General features: G+C 32.4%; 2 protein-coding genes across 2 annotated transcripts; both read left to right on the forward strand.

The window, feature by feature from the left end:
• Positions 1 to 1,624: 1,624 nt before the first annotated feature.
• LOC124846108 (WAT1-related protein At3g30340-like) lies at positions 1,625 to 3,954 on the forward strand. Its single transcript, XM_047323323.2, has 6 exons — positions 1,625 to 1,895; positions 2,140 to 2,202; positions 2,298 to 2,414; positions 2,522 to 2,939; positions 3,329 to 3,480; positions 3,574 to 3,954. The coding sequence occupies exons 1-6, from the start codon at positions 1,714 to 1,716 to the stop codon at positions 3,707 to 3,709; spliced, it is 1,068 nt and encodes a 355-aa protein (XP_047179279.1). The 5' UTR covers positions 1,625 to 1,713; the 3' UTR covers positions 3,710 to 3,954.
• Positions 3,955 to 10,538: 6,584 nt separating this feature from the next.
• On the forward strand, positions 10,539 to 21,786 carry LOC148205629 (uncharacterized). Its single transcript, XM_088103611.1, has 11 exons — positions 10,539 to 10,905; positions 11,110 to 11,209; positions 11,627 to 11,688; positions 11,961 to 12,020; positions 16,833 to 16,892; positions 17,794 to 17,850; positions 18,248 to 18,290; positions 20,058 to 20,135; positions 20,772 to 21,096; positions 21,178 to 21,334; positions 21,440 to 21,786. Exons 1-11 carry the CDS (start codon positions 10,774 to 10,776, stop codon positions 21,527 to 21,529), a joined length of 1,164 nt encoding a protein of 387 aa, XP_087959737.1. The 5' UTR covers positions 10,539 to 10,773; the 3' UTR covers positions 21,530 to 21,786.
• Positions 21,787 to 22,683: the final 897 nt, after the last annotated feature.

Here is a 22,683-nt window from a genome sequence, read left to right on the forward strand (position 1 = left end):
TCAATAACTCAATAACTCAATTTTTTTTAGATTAGTATATTTTAGGCTTTCTTGTTTTATCGTTTAATCTTCTTACGAACGTGTTAGAACTGTCTTAATTGAACCATATTTATTATGTAACCCATTTTTTGGATAATTGTTAGCATAATTGAATTCCTGTAATTAGACATATCTCAAGAAGTGAAATTACTTAAAAAAACACACACACGTGTGTGTATATATATATATATTTTGTCGAAAAATTTAATCATATAATTTATTTTGATATATATATATATATATATATATATATATATATATATATATATATATATATATATATATACTTAATTGAATCTCTGTATATTTTAAATAAAATTAATTTAATTTTTATGTTAAATTAGTCTTAACACACATTTGAAAAATATCACATGTTAAAATTTATATCATGTATTACCGTAAGATCTCTCGGTTTAATATATGATATTTTTCAGATTTTGACACGTAGTTATAATTACATAGTTATATGTGGAGACAAACTGAATTATGTCATAGAAATCAAATTAATCAAGTCATAATAAAATTACAAATTGAACTGACATTTATTTCATATAATCACAAAAAAATGGTGGAACACAGTGTTTAGTATATAAAATAAAAATAACACCAGGTTGATATTCATGAAAATCTCTAAACAAAATATTACCATGAATGATAACATTTACAGAGACTAAACATTTTTAGACTTTTTTTTCTTATAGCATACAGTCTCTTCCTTTCTTCAGAATGGTGCTCACAAAATCCCTATCTCCCTTTTCTAAAAATGAATGTAGAGTTCCAACTGGTCAAAGATTCATTTCCACAATTTGCAATATAAGCATTAAAAATTTAAATTGATTTTCCGTCGTAACATAAAAAGTTTTTAAGGTATCAAAATTGAATCCTAATTATTTTGTGTAAAAGAACTTGAAGTTGTAATTGGAGTTAAGGTTCATATCGAGATCAAGTACTGAAAGCACCCATGATTAACAACAAAACATGACATTTTGAGTTCCACTGCATATGCTGACCACACTTACAAAGTTAAAGTTTCCCGTGGTTTTGCGTCACTGTGATCCATCGTTGCGTGCCTTTTCTTCGTCCAAGATTTTGAAGTGACTAAATAACTTTGAGACGTGACATTTTCTTCAAGATTTCAATGTTTTTGATACGGCAGATAGATAAAAAAGAAAGTATTAGATGCCATGTTTCTGCTGCAGTTCCACCCAAAAGATGCCTGTCACTCACAAACAAAAAGCTCAAGTGAGGAGGGTACGAGAACCTGAACAAAACATGAAGAACATTACTTGTTCCGGGTCTAGATGAATTGTAAACTCAAAACCTGTGGCCTAAATTAACCCATAATTTTTCTATCAGGGTCATGATTCATGAACCAACCTAAAATCTTTTTAAACGATTCCCAGACTCCCTTCTGATAACAGGAGATATATATCAGTCGAAAGATAACATGTGAAAAGAGCATATTCCACATAAACGTTAAACTATCATCAAAGGTATAAAGTGTCTGATTTCAAACAGTAATCTTGCTTTCTTGCCACTTGTTCTGGAATAATATATATATATATAAACCCACAGGTATCCCTCTGTTGCATTGCAACCATTTCAATATTTTCTGAGAAATATATACAAAAGGGAGGCCCCACTCGACCTGCCCCCAGAAACTGCATTGCTGAAATGAAGAATTGCGATGAATGGAAACCTTTCCTAGCAATGGTAGCTATTGATTTTTCTTTAACCATGGTGAACATCCTTCTCAAGCAAGTCCTCCAAAAAGGAATGAACCATTTGGTTTTTGTCACATATCGCCTGTCAGTTTCTACTATATTTTTAGCCCCCATCAGCTACTTTAAGGAAAGGTAGGCACCCTCCTTTTCTTTTATTATATTTTATGCAAGTATTCCCCAACCCACATTGACAAGCTAATCTCTTTAAGAAAAGTTAGAAAATTTCACCTACAATAGAACCTAAACTTTACTTGAGAATGAAGGATCGGTGTTAAGCTAATAATCATTGTTATCCAGGATGTTATAATGCTCAAATATGGAGCCATTTAAGCAAGAAGAGAACTTGAGAGATCTTAATTACTGTATTTTGTTGCAGAAATAGAAGACCACGGCTCACATTTCAAATTTTATGCTACCTTTTCTTCAGTGCCATTATTGGGTTAGTCTCACGAAAATACGATCTTAACTTCTTTGTGATTCCTAGTTGTCTGTGCATTATGGTTAACATGATAGTGAAAAAATACTTTCTTGTAGGGCATCCGTCACACAATACTTCTTCCTTTTGGGGATCCAATATACCTCAGCCACATTTGCCTGTGCATTTGTCAATATGGTGCCGGTGATAACCTTCATCATGGCATTGCCATTTGGGTATGAAACTATGAATGTGTAGCTATTTTTGGAACATGTTTTGACAAATATCTTAATTAAAACTTTTAAACGGAGGATAAATGCACCTTTCCCTTGTCATTTTACAGGCTAGAAACAGTGAACATTAAATGCTTGGGTGGGAAAGCGAAGATTCTGGGCACATTTGTGTGTGTAGGAGGGGCATTAGTGTTGACACTTTACAGAGGAAAACCCTTGTTTGATGTGTCTCACTATAAAGCAACGGTTCCTCCGGTAGCCATGAGATCTGAAGGTGGTTCTAGTGGTAGAACAGCACAGAAATGGAGCATTGGTGTAATAGCTTTGATGATGGGAACCCTGTTTTGGTCTTTTTGGTTTATTCTACAGTCAAAGATAGGGAAGAGGTATCCTTGCCAGTATTCTAGCACAGCCATCATGACCTTCTTTGGAGCCATGCAAGCAGCTATTCTTGGTTTGTCCACTGGCACCAACTTCTCCTCCTGGATTCTCAAGGATAAGATGCAAATAATCACTGTTCTTTATTCTGTAAGCCACTATCTTTTTGCGTAATCAATTTTTGCTTTGTAAAAAATAATTAGCCACAACTTTTATTTTTAAAACCACATGTTAAACATTTTTTACTTTATTATTACTTTTATCAAATATGATGGACCGCTTAATTTATCTACATTTATAACTTATAAACATATTATTTTCATTCTGTCTAAGTATATACTAAATGTAAATATACAATTTTTTAGTCCGTCAATCATTACTCTTAATTTATAGTAAACCGGTTTTCGTCTTAGCAGTTTTCAAAACTTTCTTACTATGTGATTTTTAACTTGATTATTATAATTGAACGATTATAAGTTTATATATAGGAAGAAGAAATGGTAATCGTTAAAGAAGTGAAAGATTAATTATATTTGTAGGGGATAGTTGGGTCAAGTATGTGCTACGTGGGGATGTCATGGTGCGTGAAGAAGAGGGGTCCAGTCTTTACAGCAGCATTCAGCCCTCTGGTTCAGTTAATGTCGGGCATGATTGATATCCCAGTCTTGCACGAGCAGCTTCATCTTGGAAGGTCAATTCTTCCACCTATTCTAACTTACCCATCTTCTTCCACAAAAACCACTTAACCCTTTAACTAAATCTCACTGCTTCTTCTCTTGTTTAGTGTGGTGGGCTCCGTCTTGGTCATGATGGGCTTGTACATTCTCCTTTGGGGCAAAACCAAGGACATAGTGCAGAATACTGCCACTAAGTTGCTCCAAGAAACTCAGCAAACCAAGGAACAAGAACCACAAGTATAATTACGTCTGTGTCTATATATATATTGTTGCTGTAATCTCCCACGTATATGCTGCCACGCAATGAATCAAGTGGCACTATATGTTTATCACTTCGGATCATTTCAACCATGTTTCTGTCCTACATCTCTTTTCTTATTTTAACTAGGAAACTAATTGTTGCCACTCATACAGGTAGATAGATGGAAAAAATCAGTATTTTTCTTAATTTAAAATAAGATATCGTTTTGTTTGAAATTGAGTTGAAGTAAAATGTGACTGATTTGTTAAAGTATATGTTTTAATCGATGAAAATATAATCTGAATGAAAATGTTGAAATGTGGGAATTTTATAAAATAATATATAAATTAAAATGATTGTGAAATATTTATGGGTTAAATTGTCATTCAATTAAAATGTGAGTGATCACTTAAAAAAATTAATCCATGTAATTAGTTTAAATGAAATGCTAAATTAATATTAATAATAAAAAAGTCCATTTTAAAGAGTAAGCTCCTTCACTTTGTGGGTAGCAATGTCATCAATGAATCACATTCACTGTAAAAATGTATGGCAAAACCTCATCCAGACCAAAGCTCAACTTAATCATGCTTGTAAGTTACAACTCGATCGCAACTCGAGATTGCGTGTTTTTTGTCGAGGTTTCAGTCCACTGACGACGTTGTCAGAGATCTGAATGAGACTTGAAGTGGTGGCGAAAGAAGCTTCATTGAGGGCATTGTTCATAAGGCAGATATCCCAATAGTGATGAGGCCCAATTGCTTAGCATAGATGAAGAGGACATTCGTGACATTTCATTTTGGCTTTTTCTTTTTCGTATTTAGGTAAATTTCACTCCCAAAGTAGGAAATCTTTTTGAAAATTATCTAAATGGACAAGTCGTGCAACTTCTTTAAACACTCAAATGAAGAAATTGTGTTGAGATACACGATTTTTGTTTTGACCTTTGTTAAAAACTGATTTGTGATTTATAGTGTATACCTTACTACACTATAAAGTATCTAAACAATAGAAATAAACAAATTCATCAACTAAAATAAGGTACTTTATTAATTCATAAAAGTCTGTACAAGAAGATGATCATAAAATTTATCTTATGCACGCTAGTGTTTATGGTTTAACATGCACCTTGATGTCCAGGATGCATCCATGGTTCAACAGCTTATAGACATAGATTTTGTTTGAAATAACTTAAACTTTAAATAAATATATCTATGACGGTAAAGGTTGGTCCTTCCATTCCCCCAAACCAAGGTACATTAAAAACCCGTGTGTTTCTTGTTATTGTTTGTGTTAATAATTCATCGGTGAATCACTGCACCAATGTAGTATTGTACTATTGCTGTTGGATTTTATTTATCACTATATAGAAATTTTATATTCCAATGATTTAATATGTGCAAATACCATTTACTAATTGTGTTAGGCAGTCAACACAAAGGTAAATTAATATTAAGTTCATTAAACTCTTCTTTTGATTGATATTAACTAAGTTGGGTTACTAAGTAAGTTGGTTACGTTGTTCTTGATATATACGAACATATCTAAGTCGGCCAATTTAGGTTGAAAAAAAGAACGGTAAATGAAAAAACGCAGAAGGGTTTTATCATGAATTCATTGATTTTGCTTATTATCAACCCTTTTTGGGTTGGGTTAGCCTAGTTGAACAACTTAGGTTGAAACTAATTTTCCTGTTAAGTTAAACATAGTAAAATTAAAAAATAATTAATTTATAATTAATATAAAATATTTGGGAACCAATTTAAAAATTAAAATATTTTAAGGTTTTGTATTATTATGAAAAATATTTATGAATTAATTAAAATCTTAAAGTGGGGTCAAACTCAGGTCCTAATCCTAATTTACTTTTAAACGAGGGTTTTTGAGGGTTGTGGAATTTTCAACATACTATTTTGTGCATCAATAAAATGGGGATTATTTAGGAGTGATGTGAGATTGGTCCATAGGCAACCGGGTCAAATTGACACCGTTACTTGCAATGAATATATAAAATAAATTGGAAAAATTAAACCTTCTTAAACAAGTCGACCAAGGTCAAAGGTGAGTCGAGTTGACCCTGATAAGAAATTAGCTTGAAATGACCCATTCAAATGATGGTTGATTTGACCTCAACCAAAAGTTGCCTGAGCTATCATCAGCCTAAGATTAAAACATGTACATTATTCCAACACATTATATACAAAAATAGGCACCTCAAGATGTCATCAATGAAGTCTCCATGTTCATATCTTTTCTATATTGTCCAATTCTTCATATAAAGTTTCAGTCTTAAGTGCAATTTAAGATGTTCTTAAGCTTGCATGATGATTTAAATTAAGCAGTAGTAATGTCAACAATTCAAGTATACATAATGAACACCATTTAGAGTTTGTGAGCATAGTGTAAAGAATATATATATATATATATATATATATATATATATATATATATATATATATATATATATATATATATATATAATTGTTCCAAATTCTCACGAATTAACTTACCAATATTTTATAGGCATGTTGTGTCTTTTTTTGTAAGAAGTAGAAAGGTCTACATTATAACTATATAACTAGTAGAGGGAGTACCAGTGGTTAATTAACTTTGTTATCAAAACAATTGATATTGAGGGACCACCATCATATTTTGTATAGGCAAGAGTAGGCTAATATCTTATTCTTTACCCTTTCATTATTTTTACCAATGGACTTTTGATGAATGAGTTTATATGTAAAATCAAAGTTTTTTTAAGTATTTAGGCAAATTTTATTACCTTATTATGTAAGTAGGTAAAATTTTTGAAAATTACGTAAATGGACAAGTTGTGCCGTCTTTACACGACTTTAAATGAAGAAGTCGTAAAAGGTGAAGTCGTGCACCCTCACGAGGTTTTTAGCATTTGTAATCAATTATAAGAAGATGTAATCGATTACGTAATGCTAAAATCGTTTGGAAGCACTAGTACAAAAATCGCGTACAACGTCGAATATTTTGGGCTTTTAACGGCAAATTCACGAACGACGTCATGTCAGGAGACGCTAAATTAACATCGAATTTTGTCAATATTCAACGTTAATCAATTTTTTTTATTTTTTTTAATTAATTGTGATCCTTTTTTACAACTCTACGAGACCTGAAAAGCAAAAAAACAACAAATTTCAATTTTTTGTATTTTATAAAGCATGAACTTTGAATGTGTAGTGTAGTATCAACAACAAACAAGTTCAATCAAACAACAACAATAAACAAGTTCAACTAAACAACAACAACAAACAAGTTCAACAAAAAAACAACAAACAAGTTCAACAAATAAGTTCTTCAAAACGAAAACGAAAACAAAAACTAACTATCAAAAGGTGAGTTCATCGGAATAAAGTTTCGTCACAGTGAGAGAGAAAGTAGAATGTGCCTATGAAGGACAAGAGTACGAAAATAATCGGTTAAAACAAACAAAAATCATACATAAAGTAATTAATTAACATGCATTTGTATCAAATAAAAGAAAGATTACATGTGATATTCGTCAAACTTTGTAGGAGAAAAGTTTGAGAAGAGAAGAGGGTATCACGCGCTAAGATAAAGTGAATGAATTTTCAATCTCCTGCTCAATATTTTATTGAATTCACTAATCATTTGACATCGAATTTAAAATCCATTCGACGTTTTATATCCTTTTACGTCCAATTACAATTCTAAATGACGTTTAATAATTGAATTTATTTACAAAAATATCACCGCTCATTTTTAACGTTGATTATTCAATGGTTGGACGTTGAACGCGTGACATTAAACGCTGCTTTTTTACTAGTGAAGGTACACAATGTGTTTATTCTTTATAGGTGTCATTTCTTTATCACCATCCTTTCCATTATTGTTTATATATTTTTTCCAATCCAAAGTTTTGCACTTTTCCCTTTTTGTAGTGATATTTCTCGTTTTTTTGGGAGTTTAATGTCATTGTCTTTCACTAAAGCTTTTAACTTGGAATGAGAGTGCAATACTTTTTTTATTCAATTTGTTATTTGGTGGTTGGATGTATGATCTTCCTTTATAGGTGAGCAAGGTTATGTAAAATTATTCGATCGTGATTTTGACTCTAACTGAAAAGGTTTTGGAGTTTCTATAACTGATTTTGTGGTTCAATCAGTCATCTTAGTTCACAATTTCTGGCAATAGAAAGGATTGTGACAACGTTGAAAACCTTTAGAATGCATCTATGACTGATCCAAAGGTGTTTGCTTTGATGAAGACAAAGACTTTAGCAATAATGATGATGAAGGTTGAGGTGGCAACAAGTGGGATGTGGGAGAGGCAGAGGAAAGAGAAGGAGGGAGGGAGATGGCGCTGCTTTGGAGAGGAAAACAAAACAAAGGGAGAAAAAGAAACTAAGAAAAAAATCAAGACATTAACATGGTCACCTTTTAAACGTGTTAACATCAATTTAATAAAAGATACCACATTAAATTCTTTTAAATAAAATGAAAATTGAGTTGAGGACAAAAGAAAATAAGAAACACATTCAATAAAAGGCTTTTAATAAACCATTTGCTTATCGATTTTCTCTCTCTTTCATTAAATTGAAACAAAAAGCATATATGTTTTGAGTGAATGGCTATTCTGAGATCAAACGAGAAAAATTGAATTTAATTAATTCAATTTATACGACTTTGGAACAATTAGAAAATTACAAAAACGAAGCCATTGATTTTGAACAACAAAGAGTTATTAATCAAGTTCGACAGCGGGTTTTACAACAAGCCTTACAGGGAGCTCTAGGAACTCTAAATAGTTGCTTGAACAACGAGTTACATTTACGTACTGTCAGTGCTAATATTGGCATGTTTGGGATGATGAAAAAAATAACTGATTAGGCTTTCTATTTTAAAATAGAGTATAGGCATCATTTTTTTCTTATAAAAAATAAACTTAAGATATTTTCATGGTAACCATTCGTGCAGATGAAATTAGTAAAATTATCCATGAATTATATTAGGGGAACGATTGAATATTTTACTAATAAAATGAGTGCCAAAATTTCATCAACTTTGATGATTTTTTTTTTTATAAATTAAGTAGAGATGAGTGAGAATAAGAAAAGGAGAAAAACAAAAAGGAGGAGGAGGAGGAAAGGAGAAAAATGAGGAGGAGCTTAAGGTAGTATGATGGAGGAGGGGCGACGACAACGTAAATGATAGAGATGGAAGCTACGATAACAACAACAGAGATGGAGGTAGAGGAAGAGGAGGAAAAAAAAGACATATGAGAAAAATGAGGAGAAGGAGAAGGAGGAGCTAGTTGTTGGAGATGCGACTACACCAACAATAACAAAGAAAGAGAAGGAAGGTGGATGAAGAAAAAAAATAAGAAAAGAAAGGAAAGAAAAAAAGAAAATGAGAAGATAAATAATACTTAATCATGATATTTAACAAATTTTACAAATAACCAAATTCATTCGTAATTATTAAAAAATAATTACAATTTTCTTTTTGTTAATAATTAGACCAATTTATTGTGATCGATGACTGTAAACTAATTTTTTTATCTATTTATAAAATTTATTAGTAAATATTTTTTTGATAAATTTGTGGTTGTCACTAATTTATTGATAAATTTGATCGACCAACTTTTGTAATTACCAAACAAATTTTTTATCCGTGAATATTATCGATTTGTTACCATGCACTAGTAACAATATGATCAATATAGATCATTAAAAGATTAAAAGAAATGTATCCTCTGGTCCCCTAAAAATCCTTCATCACACACCAGTTCATGTGGAAATGCATCATCTACATCTACATCCACGTCACCATTTACACCACCAACAACAAGGTTAAAAGCAAATTTTTACTATAAATAGAATCATGTCTCTAATGCTCTCATTTCATTGAGTGACACAACCCTTTATCCTAGTCATATTTATCCAAATCAAAATAAAACAATACAACAATGATAAAAACAAAAGAAAAAAAATATATCAGACATATAAGAACAATAAAAGCGATACAACATAAAATATGAACATTATTTCATATTACACACTAAAGAATGCATGTTCTATATTTATATTATACACTCTAAAACATCCATAGCGATATCCCATATTTTATGGACTGACAATGAGAATTGTTTACAAATGCTATGTAGCCAAATTGATATAGGAATATAACGAAAAAACGAAAGGTATGCTTAAATTTATATATTATGACAAGCATTTTTTACTTTTAACATACTCCATAACATGGTGAAGGAAGTAATTCTCCAAATGTAGTTCGCCCGATATTGTTAACATTGTGAAACAAACATTTTGAATGTATTTTCAAATATAGAAATGTTTTTCAGAACCATTAATCAGAAAATTATTTTAATATTTTAAATTAAATGTTTTAAAAAGTATTCTTAAATTTAAAAATATTTTCTAAAATATTTATTTTGAAATATGTTTTTTTATATATTTTGGATTGGATGTTTTGAAAGATATTTTTAAATTAGAAATTTCAAAACATCTGATCTGAAAATGGATTGAATATTTTAAAAAATATTTTTAAATTTGGAAATACACTATCTATAATGTCTTAAAAATATATTTCAGATTAAGTGTTTTAAAAAATATTTTTCAGAATTCTAAACCCTGTACCTTAAGTCCAATATGAAAAAATTGAAAACAAAAAAAAGATACAGGGATTTTTATTATATTTTTATTATGGAGTAGTTTGGGAATTATAGGTTTCATGAGGGGGTGAAGGAAGAAGAAAGGAATAGGAGGAAGAAACGGCCTTGGAAAATAAGTGTCCCAAAAAGTGCGGGTTTATTTGTATTGAGAATCGAACTTATAAATAGCACAAGAAAAATAATCGATTCCTGGCACCCGGTTGTAAGTGGAGTGAGGCTTCGCCTGGTTTCATTTCACCGCAAGTTGGTGACTCCATTCAAACTCTCACCGTATCCAAATACTACGTTTTTGTTTTTGCAACATCCCCTTCTGCAGTCAATGCATTTCGTCTTATATATAAACCCAAACCCAATTTAGGTTTAAGCTCCACTCTTTCGAGAAGCAGAAATGGCATCCATGGCGGAGAAAGAGGTGCCGAAGCTCAAGCTGAAGCCTCGACGACTCAAAGGCCACGACGATAGCACTACCTGCTGCATTTCCTCACGCGAACGCTCTCATCTCTTAGTCACTTCCGGCGATGTCAGCTCCTTCTTTCTCTCTCTCTCTCTCTCTCTCTCTCTCTCTCTCTCTCTCCAATTTCCGAGTGCCATTCTCTTATAATCTCTTCTATTGCTTCATTACTAATCACCAGGGTTCATGATTCATCAATCTTTTACCATTATCATTATTATTTTACTATTTCATAATTTTAATCAGCACTTGCTGTGAATGTTTTTAACACAGGATGGTCGTGTTTGCTGGTTTGATTTGCGATGCCCTGATGTGCCGCAACTAGTTATGGATGTTAGTGTGGAGCCAGTTTCGTCTATTTGTTTCAAGTCAGGTCTGTTTTACTTATTGGTTTTTATTTTACTTTGTCATCTTTGTTTTCAACTTATTATTTTTAAAATGCAGTTGCGCTATTTTTCGTGCATACCAGTTTTGGGGAGGGAGGGTTTATGTTGAGAAATAGAATGCGATAGTTTTGACATTTTGGTAAGATTGTGCTCGGACAGAAGGTTGCACCATGGTTTATTTAGCAAAAGAATTTCAGATTCTTGACATGTACATCCTTTTTTATTTGCTGTCTTAAAACCATTTTTCTATCACACATGGGACAAGGGTTTGGTACGTCCACCGGTCCTTTTCTTTTGTGGAGAAATCAAATACATCTAAACTACAGTAAAATTTCCCATCGATACATCCACCATATGAGTTTACTTAGTTACATCACTTAAGAAACAATTGACATTTGAATCAGGGATGGAAGATACGATTTATGCCGCTTCTGGAAAGGAAATCAAAGGTTTTGATGTGCGATTGGTAAGCATTATATGGTGTCCAAGATGTATGGTTTTTCTTCCTTTCTATTTCCTTTTACGATATGCCCTTATTTGCGTTATTACAAGATGTATGGTAATTTATATATATGTATGTGTGTGTGTGTGTGACATCACATTTATTACATTCTTCTAAAGCATATCAAGATATACGTGCTTATTTTGTTATTCTTGCTCCACTTTAATTATTTGTACTTTACAAAGATGATTATCTATCAATTATACTGATACTCTGTGTTCTGTTGTGTGCTGAAGGCTGCTGCCCAATGGAAGCCATTGGAGAGTTATAATTATAACAAAGAGGAGATAAACAAGGTAGGTACTAGATAAGGGGTTTGTATTCACATATAATGTTAGGCACTTACTGGATCTTATGTCCTCACTGATTTTTGGTATATAAAAATGAAACAAAGTTCCATTATATTTACTGAAGGTGTTTCTTTTATCGTTTTGTTACTCTCAATAATTGCTACCATAACTCAGGTTACTGTTTTGTTCATGTTTTCTTTTATCTACTCATACTTTTTCCAATCGTCACTTCACTTGTACTACTGTATTAAGTCAAGCAAATTGGGACTTTCATGTCCACATGGATTTAAATGATAAGAGACATTAGTGAATTATGTTGCAAGAGAGGTTTAGAGAAATTGTGTTCCAGCTGCATGCTTGATCTATCATTTACACATTGGTTACAATCTATAAATGGAGTGACCAAGGAAATAATTGGGAGCTATTTACTTCCTAATAATCAGTATCTAGCTTATAGCCTAATCGCTATCCAATGAGCATAATTATATTTGACCAATTGCTGATATTATAAGTTGTAACATTGCTAATTTTCCAAGACCCCCTTTCAAGGTAGTCTTAGGTTTGGAAAGTACTGAAGATGCAGTGTTTGGTGGTGTACTAGACTGATAGACACCAACTAGTATGAGAATAGGGACTGAATTTTATTCAATTGGACTGATATGAAATTACAAATTACACAGGAAATTGAGTAAAAATGATTGAGTAAAAGGTCATCCTAAGATGTTGAGAGCTTGGTCTCTCCCTTCCTGAAAACCACTTACCAAAAAACTGTTCCCCTCCTCCTCCTTCTCCTTTTTTTTTCTATTCTTCTATAACTTCTTAGAAGCAGTTACACTTGTCCCTACTAATAACTGCTACAATAAATAATAACTACTAAAACAATTCAGTCAGATTAAAAAGCCTAAATCCTGGCTCTCCTCTCATAATATTTACTTATAATAAGTCTAAAATAGACACGCTAGCTGGAGGGAATAGGATGACTTTGACCTGGAAGCAACTTCCAATATGGAGAAGGGAGGCAAAATTAATTGATGTTTGTCTCAATAGACAGGAATAAGGTCAGAGTAATGCTGTAGGAGTGAGGGTGTTCCTAGAAGCTGGTGGCTGCATGCAAAAGGCACACTGATGATGCTGGTGAGGAAGTTCTGTATGTAGTGAAGGTGGTACTGTATGACAGACAGATGGCTGTGGGTCTCAGTGGTTGGCCAAACATATATTTATGCTCTAACTTGTGGTCACCTGCACTGAGAACAGTGTCCAGTTGCAGATGGTATGAAACACAATTACTGAGGATAAACAGAGGATTTTAAAGAAGTCCAAAGAGCACCATTAACAAATTTACATCAACTAGAAAGTTTATAGTATTTCTCATGCCCTGGGAAGGTAACCTTTGGCAGACCTGAACTGGGGAGAAGTGGAGATGGAAGAAGATTGCATGCCTTGAAAGTTAAGACAGCAACTGGAATTTCCCACAGAGTGAAAGCATATCGCAAATAAAAGGCTTCCATCTTTTTAGCTTTCAGAAAATAGTAACATAAGTTTTTGAGAATGGTACCACCTCAATATCATTGTTGAAAGCAATGATGACAAAATAGGTCATGGAGAATAATACCACTTCGGTGCTATGTTGAGAAGAAAGAATCTGAGAAGGAATATAGTGAATTTCATATGTTTTGTACACTCATGAGTATGATAACTTTTTGGCAAGTATACCAAATCGTTCAAGTAATACAGTGAAATAAGTTTAGAGTATCGTTCTCCCAAGGGAATTTGAGTCACGTTATTTAATCAAGCTTGTTTATCAAAATCAATTTACTGATAAAAACATTTGATTTCAACTTTGGAAAATAACATGAAATTAACAATGTAAAAAATTTAAGATTGTAAAATTGGAATAAAGATCACTGGAATTGGTCTTAGACTAACATTAGAGTAACATCCTGAACAACATACGTTCTCTATTCAAGCATTCACATAAGCGTATCTTGATTTAATTCCTTAAAGCAAGTTCTAAAATTATCTATTAATTAGATAACTTTGCATTAACTTCAAATGTTGAGAATGACCAAAAGCACAAAAGCTATTCCTAGCATAGTTACTTTTCTTACGTTTCTGTTCTAAAAATACTTCCCAGTACAAAAGAATGTTTAAATAAAATTATACTTCGCCTTGAAGTGTCTCCTGATCGTCTCCTGAAGTTCTCTAGTATTTTTCGTGCTTTGTTTGTGTCAAAAGATAGTTTCTGTCTTTCTGTCACGTCTTTTAAGCCAACATCATTTAATTAATTCGCTCAGTGCACAGGTGTGTATGTGTTGTGCAAATTTCTTAATTGATGCTCTTCAACTGATGACATTCGCTTAGCGCATAGTGCTAGTGCGTTGTGCGAATGGCTTCCTACTGACACTGCGAATTATGGCTTGCGCTTAGCGAATTATGATTGACAGCATGTACACTTTCCTGTACACTAATTACACACTTTGTACTTCCTATTACATCTTTCCAATGAGTAACAAATGAATAATTACAAGATTGAACTCATTTATAAGTGTAAAAACAACTCTTTTTCACACTTATCAGAGTATTATTAATTATAGTAAAAAAGAGATACAATAATAAGGAACAAAACCAATATCTAATAATAAAAAATATTTAGTAAGATATTTCCCTATCAAATTATTGTTGGAACTAAAAGAGAAGGCAAGAGAAAAGTGGAATGCAGAAAAAAAAAACTTTTTTCACTAATGCACATTGAAGCACACTGTTGCACACTCTCAACAGTTACAATGTTTTAAATAAAACAGTCATTACTTATAAAACTGTAAAACTGACTGGTAACTACACATAACCCACAAACTGTTTGAATCACATTTTTAACAATTATATCATATCTCCTTATTTAATGGAATCAAATTATATTTCTAACATAATCAAATCATATTGCTAACATTCTTTCTCAAGTTGGAGCATATGTATCATGGGACAAACATGTTACAAATGCCATTAACTTAAGACTCCTTGAGAGAATCATGTCAGCTAGTTTGTTATTGGAGCTAATATAGTAAATATTGAAAAATGAGTTAAACTTGTTAAAAATGGCTAAGGGAGCTTTTGAGAAAAACTGCTTGGAGAGCTCAGTAGTTGCTATAGAACAAAAATGGTTAGAGGGCACAGTGATTGCCGAAAGCAAAACATGCTTAGAGGACATGGTGATTGCTTAAAAGCAAAAAATGCTCAGAGGGCTTTGCAGCAGCTTGGAAGCAAAATTAATGGTCAGAGGGCATGATGATTGTCAAAACAAAAGTGATCGTCTTATAACAAGGTGATGCTAGTGGGGATGGTCACTAGCTAGGAAAATCTTGTCAAAAGAAAATAGAAAGAAACTTGTCAGGAAAATGGAAGCGGTGAACAATACTTCCAAAAAAAAAGTAGCAGTGAACAATAATGTTGACTAGAAATAGCTCAATGAAAAAGGAAACATGCTAGGAAAATGTTGATGGTAAACATTACTCCCTAGAAAAGCACACTCTATAAATAGTATCCATGGTAAACACCATTTGCCAACAAGCTTTGTTGGTAAACAATATTCGTTGCAAGAATGTTGGTCGTGGACAACCCTCATTGAAAAGACATCGATGGTTAAATATAACTCTGACTGGAAAGAGAGCTCGGCAGAATATCATTGGTGGGGAACAAGGGCACAATTGGTGAATTTTGACTGTGGCAGTGAATGGTGTGAACAATGACAACATCTTGTGAGCAATAGGCCAACAGGGAAAGCATAAATTGGAGTTCCCTTCTTGTTAAGTTTTGGTAGTTGAAAATATTAGTGCCAAAACAGATCATGGAGAATGGTACTACTTTGTTACCATGTCGAGAAAAGAAGCTGAGGATGAATACAATAGATTCTACGCATTGTACACACGAGTATTTTTATTTATAACAAAGAAGAGATACATTAATAAGGAACAATGTCAATATCTAATAATGAGAAACATTTGGTAAGATATTTTCTAATAAAATCACGTCATATCTCTATTATTGTATTCAAATCATATCTCTAACCGCCATGATAACCCCAAACATGGTTCAGTTGAGAGTTTCCCTATTTTCTTGATTTATTTTTCTCTTTTGATAGGGAGACATTCTTCAATTTCCTAATCCTAAGAATAAGAATATTAAAAGACTATTTATTTAACCTTACTGTAATCTCTCAAGGTGTGGTCAACTAGAAGGTGTCATTCAACCAAAAGAGATGGCTCAAACACATTGGCTAATATGTGCAGTTAGACTTCAATGGTTCATTTTTGAGCTGGTTGTGTTAACCATAGCTATCCACCCTTTACATGATTTCTCGAAGTTTACAAATCCATAATTGTTTCTTGGAGCATGGCAATGCAGGTGGACCAACACTAGGTATATGATAAGTGCTAATCCCATGTTACAATTTTGAGTTTAGGATCTAACTCAATCCAATAAAACCTACTTGTAAGGTAGCGACTGCTCAAACTTAATAAGCTTTATTTAATCCATATGTACAGTCGATGTAGTACTAAACATACCCCTTCAACACTGCAATTATGGCACCCAAGGAAACTACCACTGAGGCAGGTCAAGGGTATCAACAATTAAGGTGACTTTCCAACAATTGTTTTGTATGATTTTCTTGACCCACGCAGGATATTGGATTACACCACTATATTTGATCTCAAAGCTGCTTGTATTCTGTTGTAATATCAAGTTATCAACTGATGCTATCATAGGCGAGCTCTTTTTTGCTTAAAATGCTGTTATCATACGCTTATATATCTGCTTTTGCAGGTTGTATGCAACTCAAAGTCCTCATTTCTTGCTGCAGCTGATGATAATGGTGAGGTTAAGGTATGCCTTCTTTCTATTGGCTCTTAATGAATATATCTATTCCATGGGTCTAAGGCAGTGGGGCCTCCAACTAAAGTTTAGAAGAGAAAGAAGAAAGGGGTTAAGAGTACAATTGAGGAGGATAATTCTATTAGGAGTGGAGGAAGGTAACTGAATGGAAAGCTGTCACGAGGTAATTGGAGAGGTAGATCTGGGGAATCATGAATGGGAGGGGGGGTTGGTTACAGCAATAACGGGTTAGTTCCTTGAATTCCCAACAAATATAAGTTATCACCTTTCCATTTGTAATGCATTATTATAGATGAAAGCAATTGCCTCTTATTCTGATCTGATGATATCTGAAGAATTTCAAGTTTTCTTGATGAAATAAGTTTCTGATTTGTGGAACAGAAAAAGGAAACATACACTCAATCAGCAAAAAAATAAAATGTGCATTGACTCAACAAAATTATGCACCTTGGCAGCCGAATTAAATGCCTCTCCCACAATTTTACACTCCACCTCAATACCCTGCCGTCTTAATGGGAACCTGTGATTAGTATATGCGCCCTTCCCCTTGTGGCATGCCAACCCCTCCAGCTGCCTTCAACTTCTCTTAAGCCTCAAACTAATAAAAGTCTACCCTCTTGAATGCATCTTGTTTCCTTCAATGACATTTACTAAATTTATTGATTGCCAAGCAATAGTGATCTATTCTTACATAAGAAACCACAAATTTGCGCTGTATTCTGCCATACAACATGGAAAATACTGTTTGTAATTGATGAGTTAGAAGCTGATGGCTTTTGTTGCGTAATTTGACTTACTATTTGTTGTTTTGTTTACACCTTTAGTTTTCATATTTCCTAAATTTGAGAAAGGCTAGCATTTAATATCATACAATTTTCATTTTCTTTTACAGATAATTGACATTCGCCAACAATGCCTGTATAAAACACTACGAGCTGGTCATACAAGTGTATCCTTGGTTTTTAGCTATGCTTCACTAAATGGCTTCTAATGATGTAAATCAGGAGTTTTATCTCAGCCCACTAATATCTCATCTCTCCAGGCCCCCCTTCCCCACTCAATTTTTTCCCATATTTATTATTGTTTTATAATCATGTGAGTATACTGTTTAAGAGAGCAGTTCTCAACTGCCCTCAGGGTTAGTTAGCTGTTACTTGCACTGTGTATACAGCTGTCATATGTTGGATATATAGGTTTCAGTAGTATAGACTTGTATATATACTCTGTATCGCTATCCTTTGATAACAGAATGCAGTTTTTTGTCTCAAGCTCTCCCTCCCCCTCTCTCTCCTTCAATACCTAGTAAGTAATTTGATATTGTTATTTACCTTGACCTTCAGTTTTAGATATGTAGCACTGTGGAGTTCCTTCCTTGGAGATCTTGGGAAGGTATTTATAATATTCTTGCTTATTTTCTATGCATAAATATCGCTTTCTCCCCTCTTCCTCACAGTACAATTCATGGTTTCCAGTGGGAATAAGGGTCTTTTGGGTAAACTTATACAAAAACATTTATAAAAGAAGAAAATAAGAAAAAAAATGAAAAAAAAAAAAACTTCTTGAGTTAAAATTAGTTTATACTTACGTAAGAAAATAAACTTGTAGAAAAGTTAATGAGACAACTTCTAGAAATTAGTCGAGGTTAATTCTAGCTTTTGGAGAAGTTTTTTTTTTCATTTTTCTTCTATAAGTAGTTCTGAAGAAGTTTATTTTAACAGACCATTAGATGTGGTCGTGTCTAGAGTATATATGTGTGAGTTGTCCTTGTAGGTTTTTTTCGTGTTAGAATACCAATTATCTTATTGGAAAGGAACATAGAAGTTTGTGTCAAATTCTGCATGCTAACTAACCATGAAAGATGCAATTGTTGGGAGGGTCTAAATCATGGCTCATGACATTGCTTGAGACACTTAATTCTCATAATAATGCCTGTGTGCATGTGGATCCCATTGCAGTGGACATGTAACCAAACATGCGCATAACTTCTGGCTTTGTCATTGCTCCTATCATTAAAACAAATAACCATTTTATCAAAGACAACTAGGAAACTAATAATGATTCCTGTCTAAGAGGGTATGCGAAATACTACTAATTGTAGAGTTAGGTTGCTGTGATTCTTCTTTCGGTTTAGACACAGCGAAACATTTTTCCTCACGGATCTGTAAGGTCGGTTTATTCAACATAAATGTTACATGTTGAAATAAAGTTTTGATTGATTTGGATTCCTCTGTAAATGTTACCATCTTCGTCTTACAATGACTGCAGTCAAAGTTTTTTTCACATTTATTAAAAATAACAGTAAATATACCACTTTTTGAAACATTTGTACTTAAAGAAACCTACTCAATAAATAAACTACTTTTATTGAGACTAAGAGAATAATGAATAGGGAGACAAATTAGGAATAGAAAAAAATTTAATGCTTGATTGAAAAGTGAAAACACAAGTAAATTTGGACTGTGTACGGATTATACCCGAGTCCTTTTTACATAAATTGATTCAATAAATACAAATAATTATAGGATATTTTATTTATATATGCATGATATAATGTTTATAAATCATATTCTAATAAACCGGATTCTTATAAGATATTTGTATACATATAAAGATGATAATTAATTAGGAAACAAATAAAAATATAAAAGAAAAGTAAATCTAAGAGGTTGCTTAAGATACTCTAAAATATTCTAAAATAATATCTTCATATATTTCTTTATTTATTTTTAAGTAGTCTAAACTGCTGTCATTTTTGGATGGAAGGAGTATTAATTTTCTTATTTTTGATAATAGTTTAACTTTGTGATATTGTTTTACCCTAACAACTTATTTTGTGAGAACTCAATTATGTACCAATATATTACGCATGTTTTCTCAATAGATGTAAACTACTGGTGATTGAAGGCATGAAAATTATATTTTGGGAAATTTATAACAAAATTATTTAGAGTCCTAAGACTTATGAGTTTGTAAGATTAATCAAAAGAATTTGTACAAGTTCAAGATTCTATTTAAAATGAAATTTTGGGAAACCTTGGGAAAGTCTATAAGGTTTTACATTAGCAACCCCATTTGTTTAAGTTTCATGTTAGTATTAAGAAATCTGCATCCATATGCATAGAAACTTGACTCCATTTTTATTATTTCTTTTCCCAGTCATTAGTGGAGGTCTTGATTCAATGCTCATGTTGTGGGACTTCTCCAAAGGGCGCCCCTACAAAGTAGTGGACTTCGGTATAAATACCTTACTTTTGACTTGATTATCTAAATTAAAGTCTTTAGTTTTTTTATTTTTTGACATTTGCAATGTCAGTAAGTCCCCACGTCTCTTATCTCTACTCTTTTTAAAATCATTTAGCAAAAGGAAACTACTAGGGGATTGAGTTTTTTAATTATGTTCAAAGACTATTCCAACCATAGTCACCCTTGACCATGCTTCTACCGCAGATAAAAAAAATTAGGCGTATTTTACAAATGAAATAAAACATGAAAATGCTGTTTGGTGACTAGTGGCTATAGAGAATGCAAGTCACAAGCGAGTAGGTTTTTGAACAAACAGGAAACGTTAAAGCCTGGAAATTGGATACTTGGATATATGAGGCTTGCATGTATTTGCTTCGATAATGACTGAACACGCTGCCACTTAGTGCAACATGACCCTTTTGCGATTTTTGTCTTTTTAGTTTTAGAATTGAAACTTGGAACTATATTTTACATGGAGCCATTTTCTTTTATTTACTTTTGCAAACATGTACACTCTGAAAATTGATAAGAGTATTAAATGATTGACATGGAGTGGGGGGAAAACATATTTTAATAAAGAAGTGATAGAACAATTAATTTGTTATGTCTGCCCTTTCTTTGTTGCAGCTACTTTTGATGTGAGTAGTAGCGTTGCAGGCCGGTGTGTCAACCCTGCTTTTGTTCATGCAATAGCTGTTCCAGAAGTTGATATGCTAGATAAATTAGACAAAATATGTGCCGTTGCTAGGGGTGATGGAGCTATTAATGTGATTAATATCGAAACAGAAATGGCTTCTACAAAATCAAAAAGCTCTTCAAATTCTCGAAAAGGATCACACTCAAGATCAAAAGATGGTAGTTCGTCTAGCAATACAGAGGCAGATCAAAATGAAAAGAAGAGGTTGCATTTGGATTACACTTTAGGTGGTCATACTGCTGCTATTTCCAGCCTGTAAGTTAATTATTTATCTGCAATATAGCATCTGTAATGCCAAATTCACGAATGACTTGTCCCCTAACTCGTGGGTGACAGGGCATTTTCAATGTTTGGGGAAAGAGGAAAATTCTTGATATCCGGAGGAAATGATAAGTTGGTGAAGGTATGGAATTGGTCCCTTTTTCTAGAGGCTGGATTAAGTGAGGATGACAACAATGATATCCTACATTTGAACATTGAAGTACCTCGAAAAGTGAGTTTTTGTTATAGAATTTCATTGAAAGTTTTCGATGTTGGTTACTTGTTTTACTAATGCTAAATGTCTATAATGAATTCATTTGTACACTTTATTTGGCAGGTCAATTGGCTGTGTACCACCTCAGCTGATACAGACAACCTTGTTGTGTGTGATACGTCTAAAGTAGTAAAGGTCTACTCCATAGCATAGTTTAAAACTAGATGACACTGATTCTTGGAACGTGTATTTCTGGAGAGCAATGAAAACGTAAAGTGGCTGAAATTGTTATGTTGCACTTACTCTGAAGATCATGCTCTTTACAGGAAACATTCTAAAAGCACAAAGCTGTTAGCCTAGGTGCAGGAATGGGTCCGGTATCTGCACAAGAAACCCATTTGACACTTACACTTAACAATGATCAAATTCATGCCTAAAAAAGTGGACGAAAGAATGCTTTTATTGATAAATCTGTCATCCATTTTCAATATAATACATGACCAATTTTTTTTTTTAAAAAAAAGTTATTTTATACATGCATTATTATCTCAATTTTGGACTTGTTTGTTTGTCACGCACTATTATGATACTGCCATCTGTCGTTGAAACAGTGAAGTATGGGAGTTATCGAGTTGAAAATGAATATAACTAACGTCGTTAAAGCTTTTGTGAAAACGTTTAGATTTTATTATTAATTCTAAAAATTATACTTAATTTTAATGTTCGAATAAAAAAGGAAAAACAAGAAAAGGGTGATTTCCATGTTTTTAATATACTCTTTTACCAAATAAAAAATAAATCAAAGATGAAGCTGTTATATTAAAACTGCAAATAAATTAAAAGAAATGGGCATTTTGCAGAAGTAAAAATATTAGTCAATAATGAATTAACTTGTAAAAGAATGTTTTCATTAATCTCAAAAATGAGATTTTGAAGTTATAAAAAGGTTAATTTTAATTTACGAAAAATTGTTAATTTTTCTTATAGAAAATTCTCAATGTTAAATATTACATACTTACGGGTTGACCCGGTCGTATCGTGTTATTGAGAATATTATTTCTTTTAGAAGATTAAATAGTGTTTGAGGATCAAAACTTACTCAACATATTTAATATTTCGGAGGATGAAGTGTTATGTCATTTCGAGTTGCATAATTTAAGGAGAAAGGACATTTTTGATGTATAACCTTTCCATTTAAAAGTTGAAAAATAGAGATAATGTCTTTAAGTTGATCTCTTTCTTTTACTAATACGAGTCTTTATATTTTTAAAAAAAAAATCTAACATAGGTAACATTTCATTTAATAATACAAAATTACTAAATAACACATTATATATATATATATATATATATATATATATGATAAT

The sequence above is a fragment of the Vigna umbellata genome, chromosome 1 (genome assembly GCF_029865625.1).
Source record: "Vigna umbellata cultivar VRB3 chromosome 1, Vumbellata_1.0, whole genome shotgun sequence".
Taxonomy (NCBI): Eukaryota; Viridiplantae; Streptophyta; class Magnoliopsida; order Fabales; family Fabaceae; genus Vigna; species Vigna umbellata.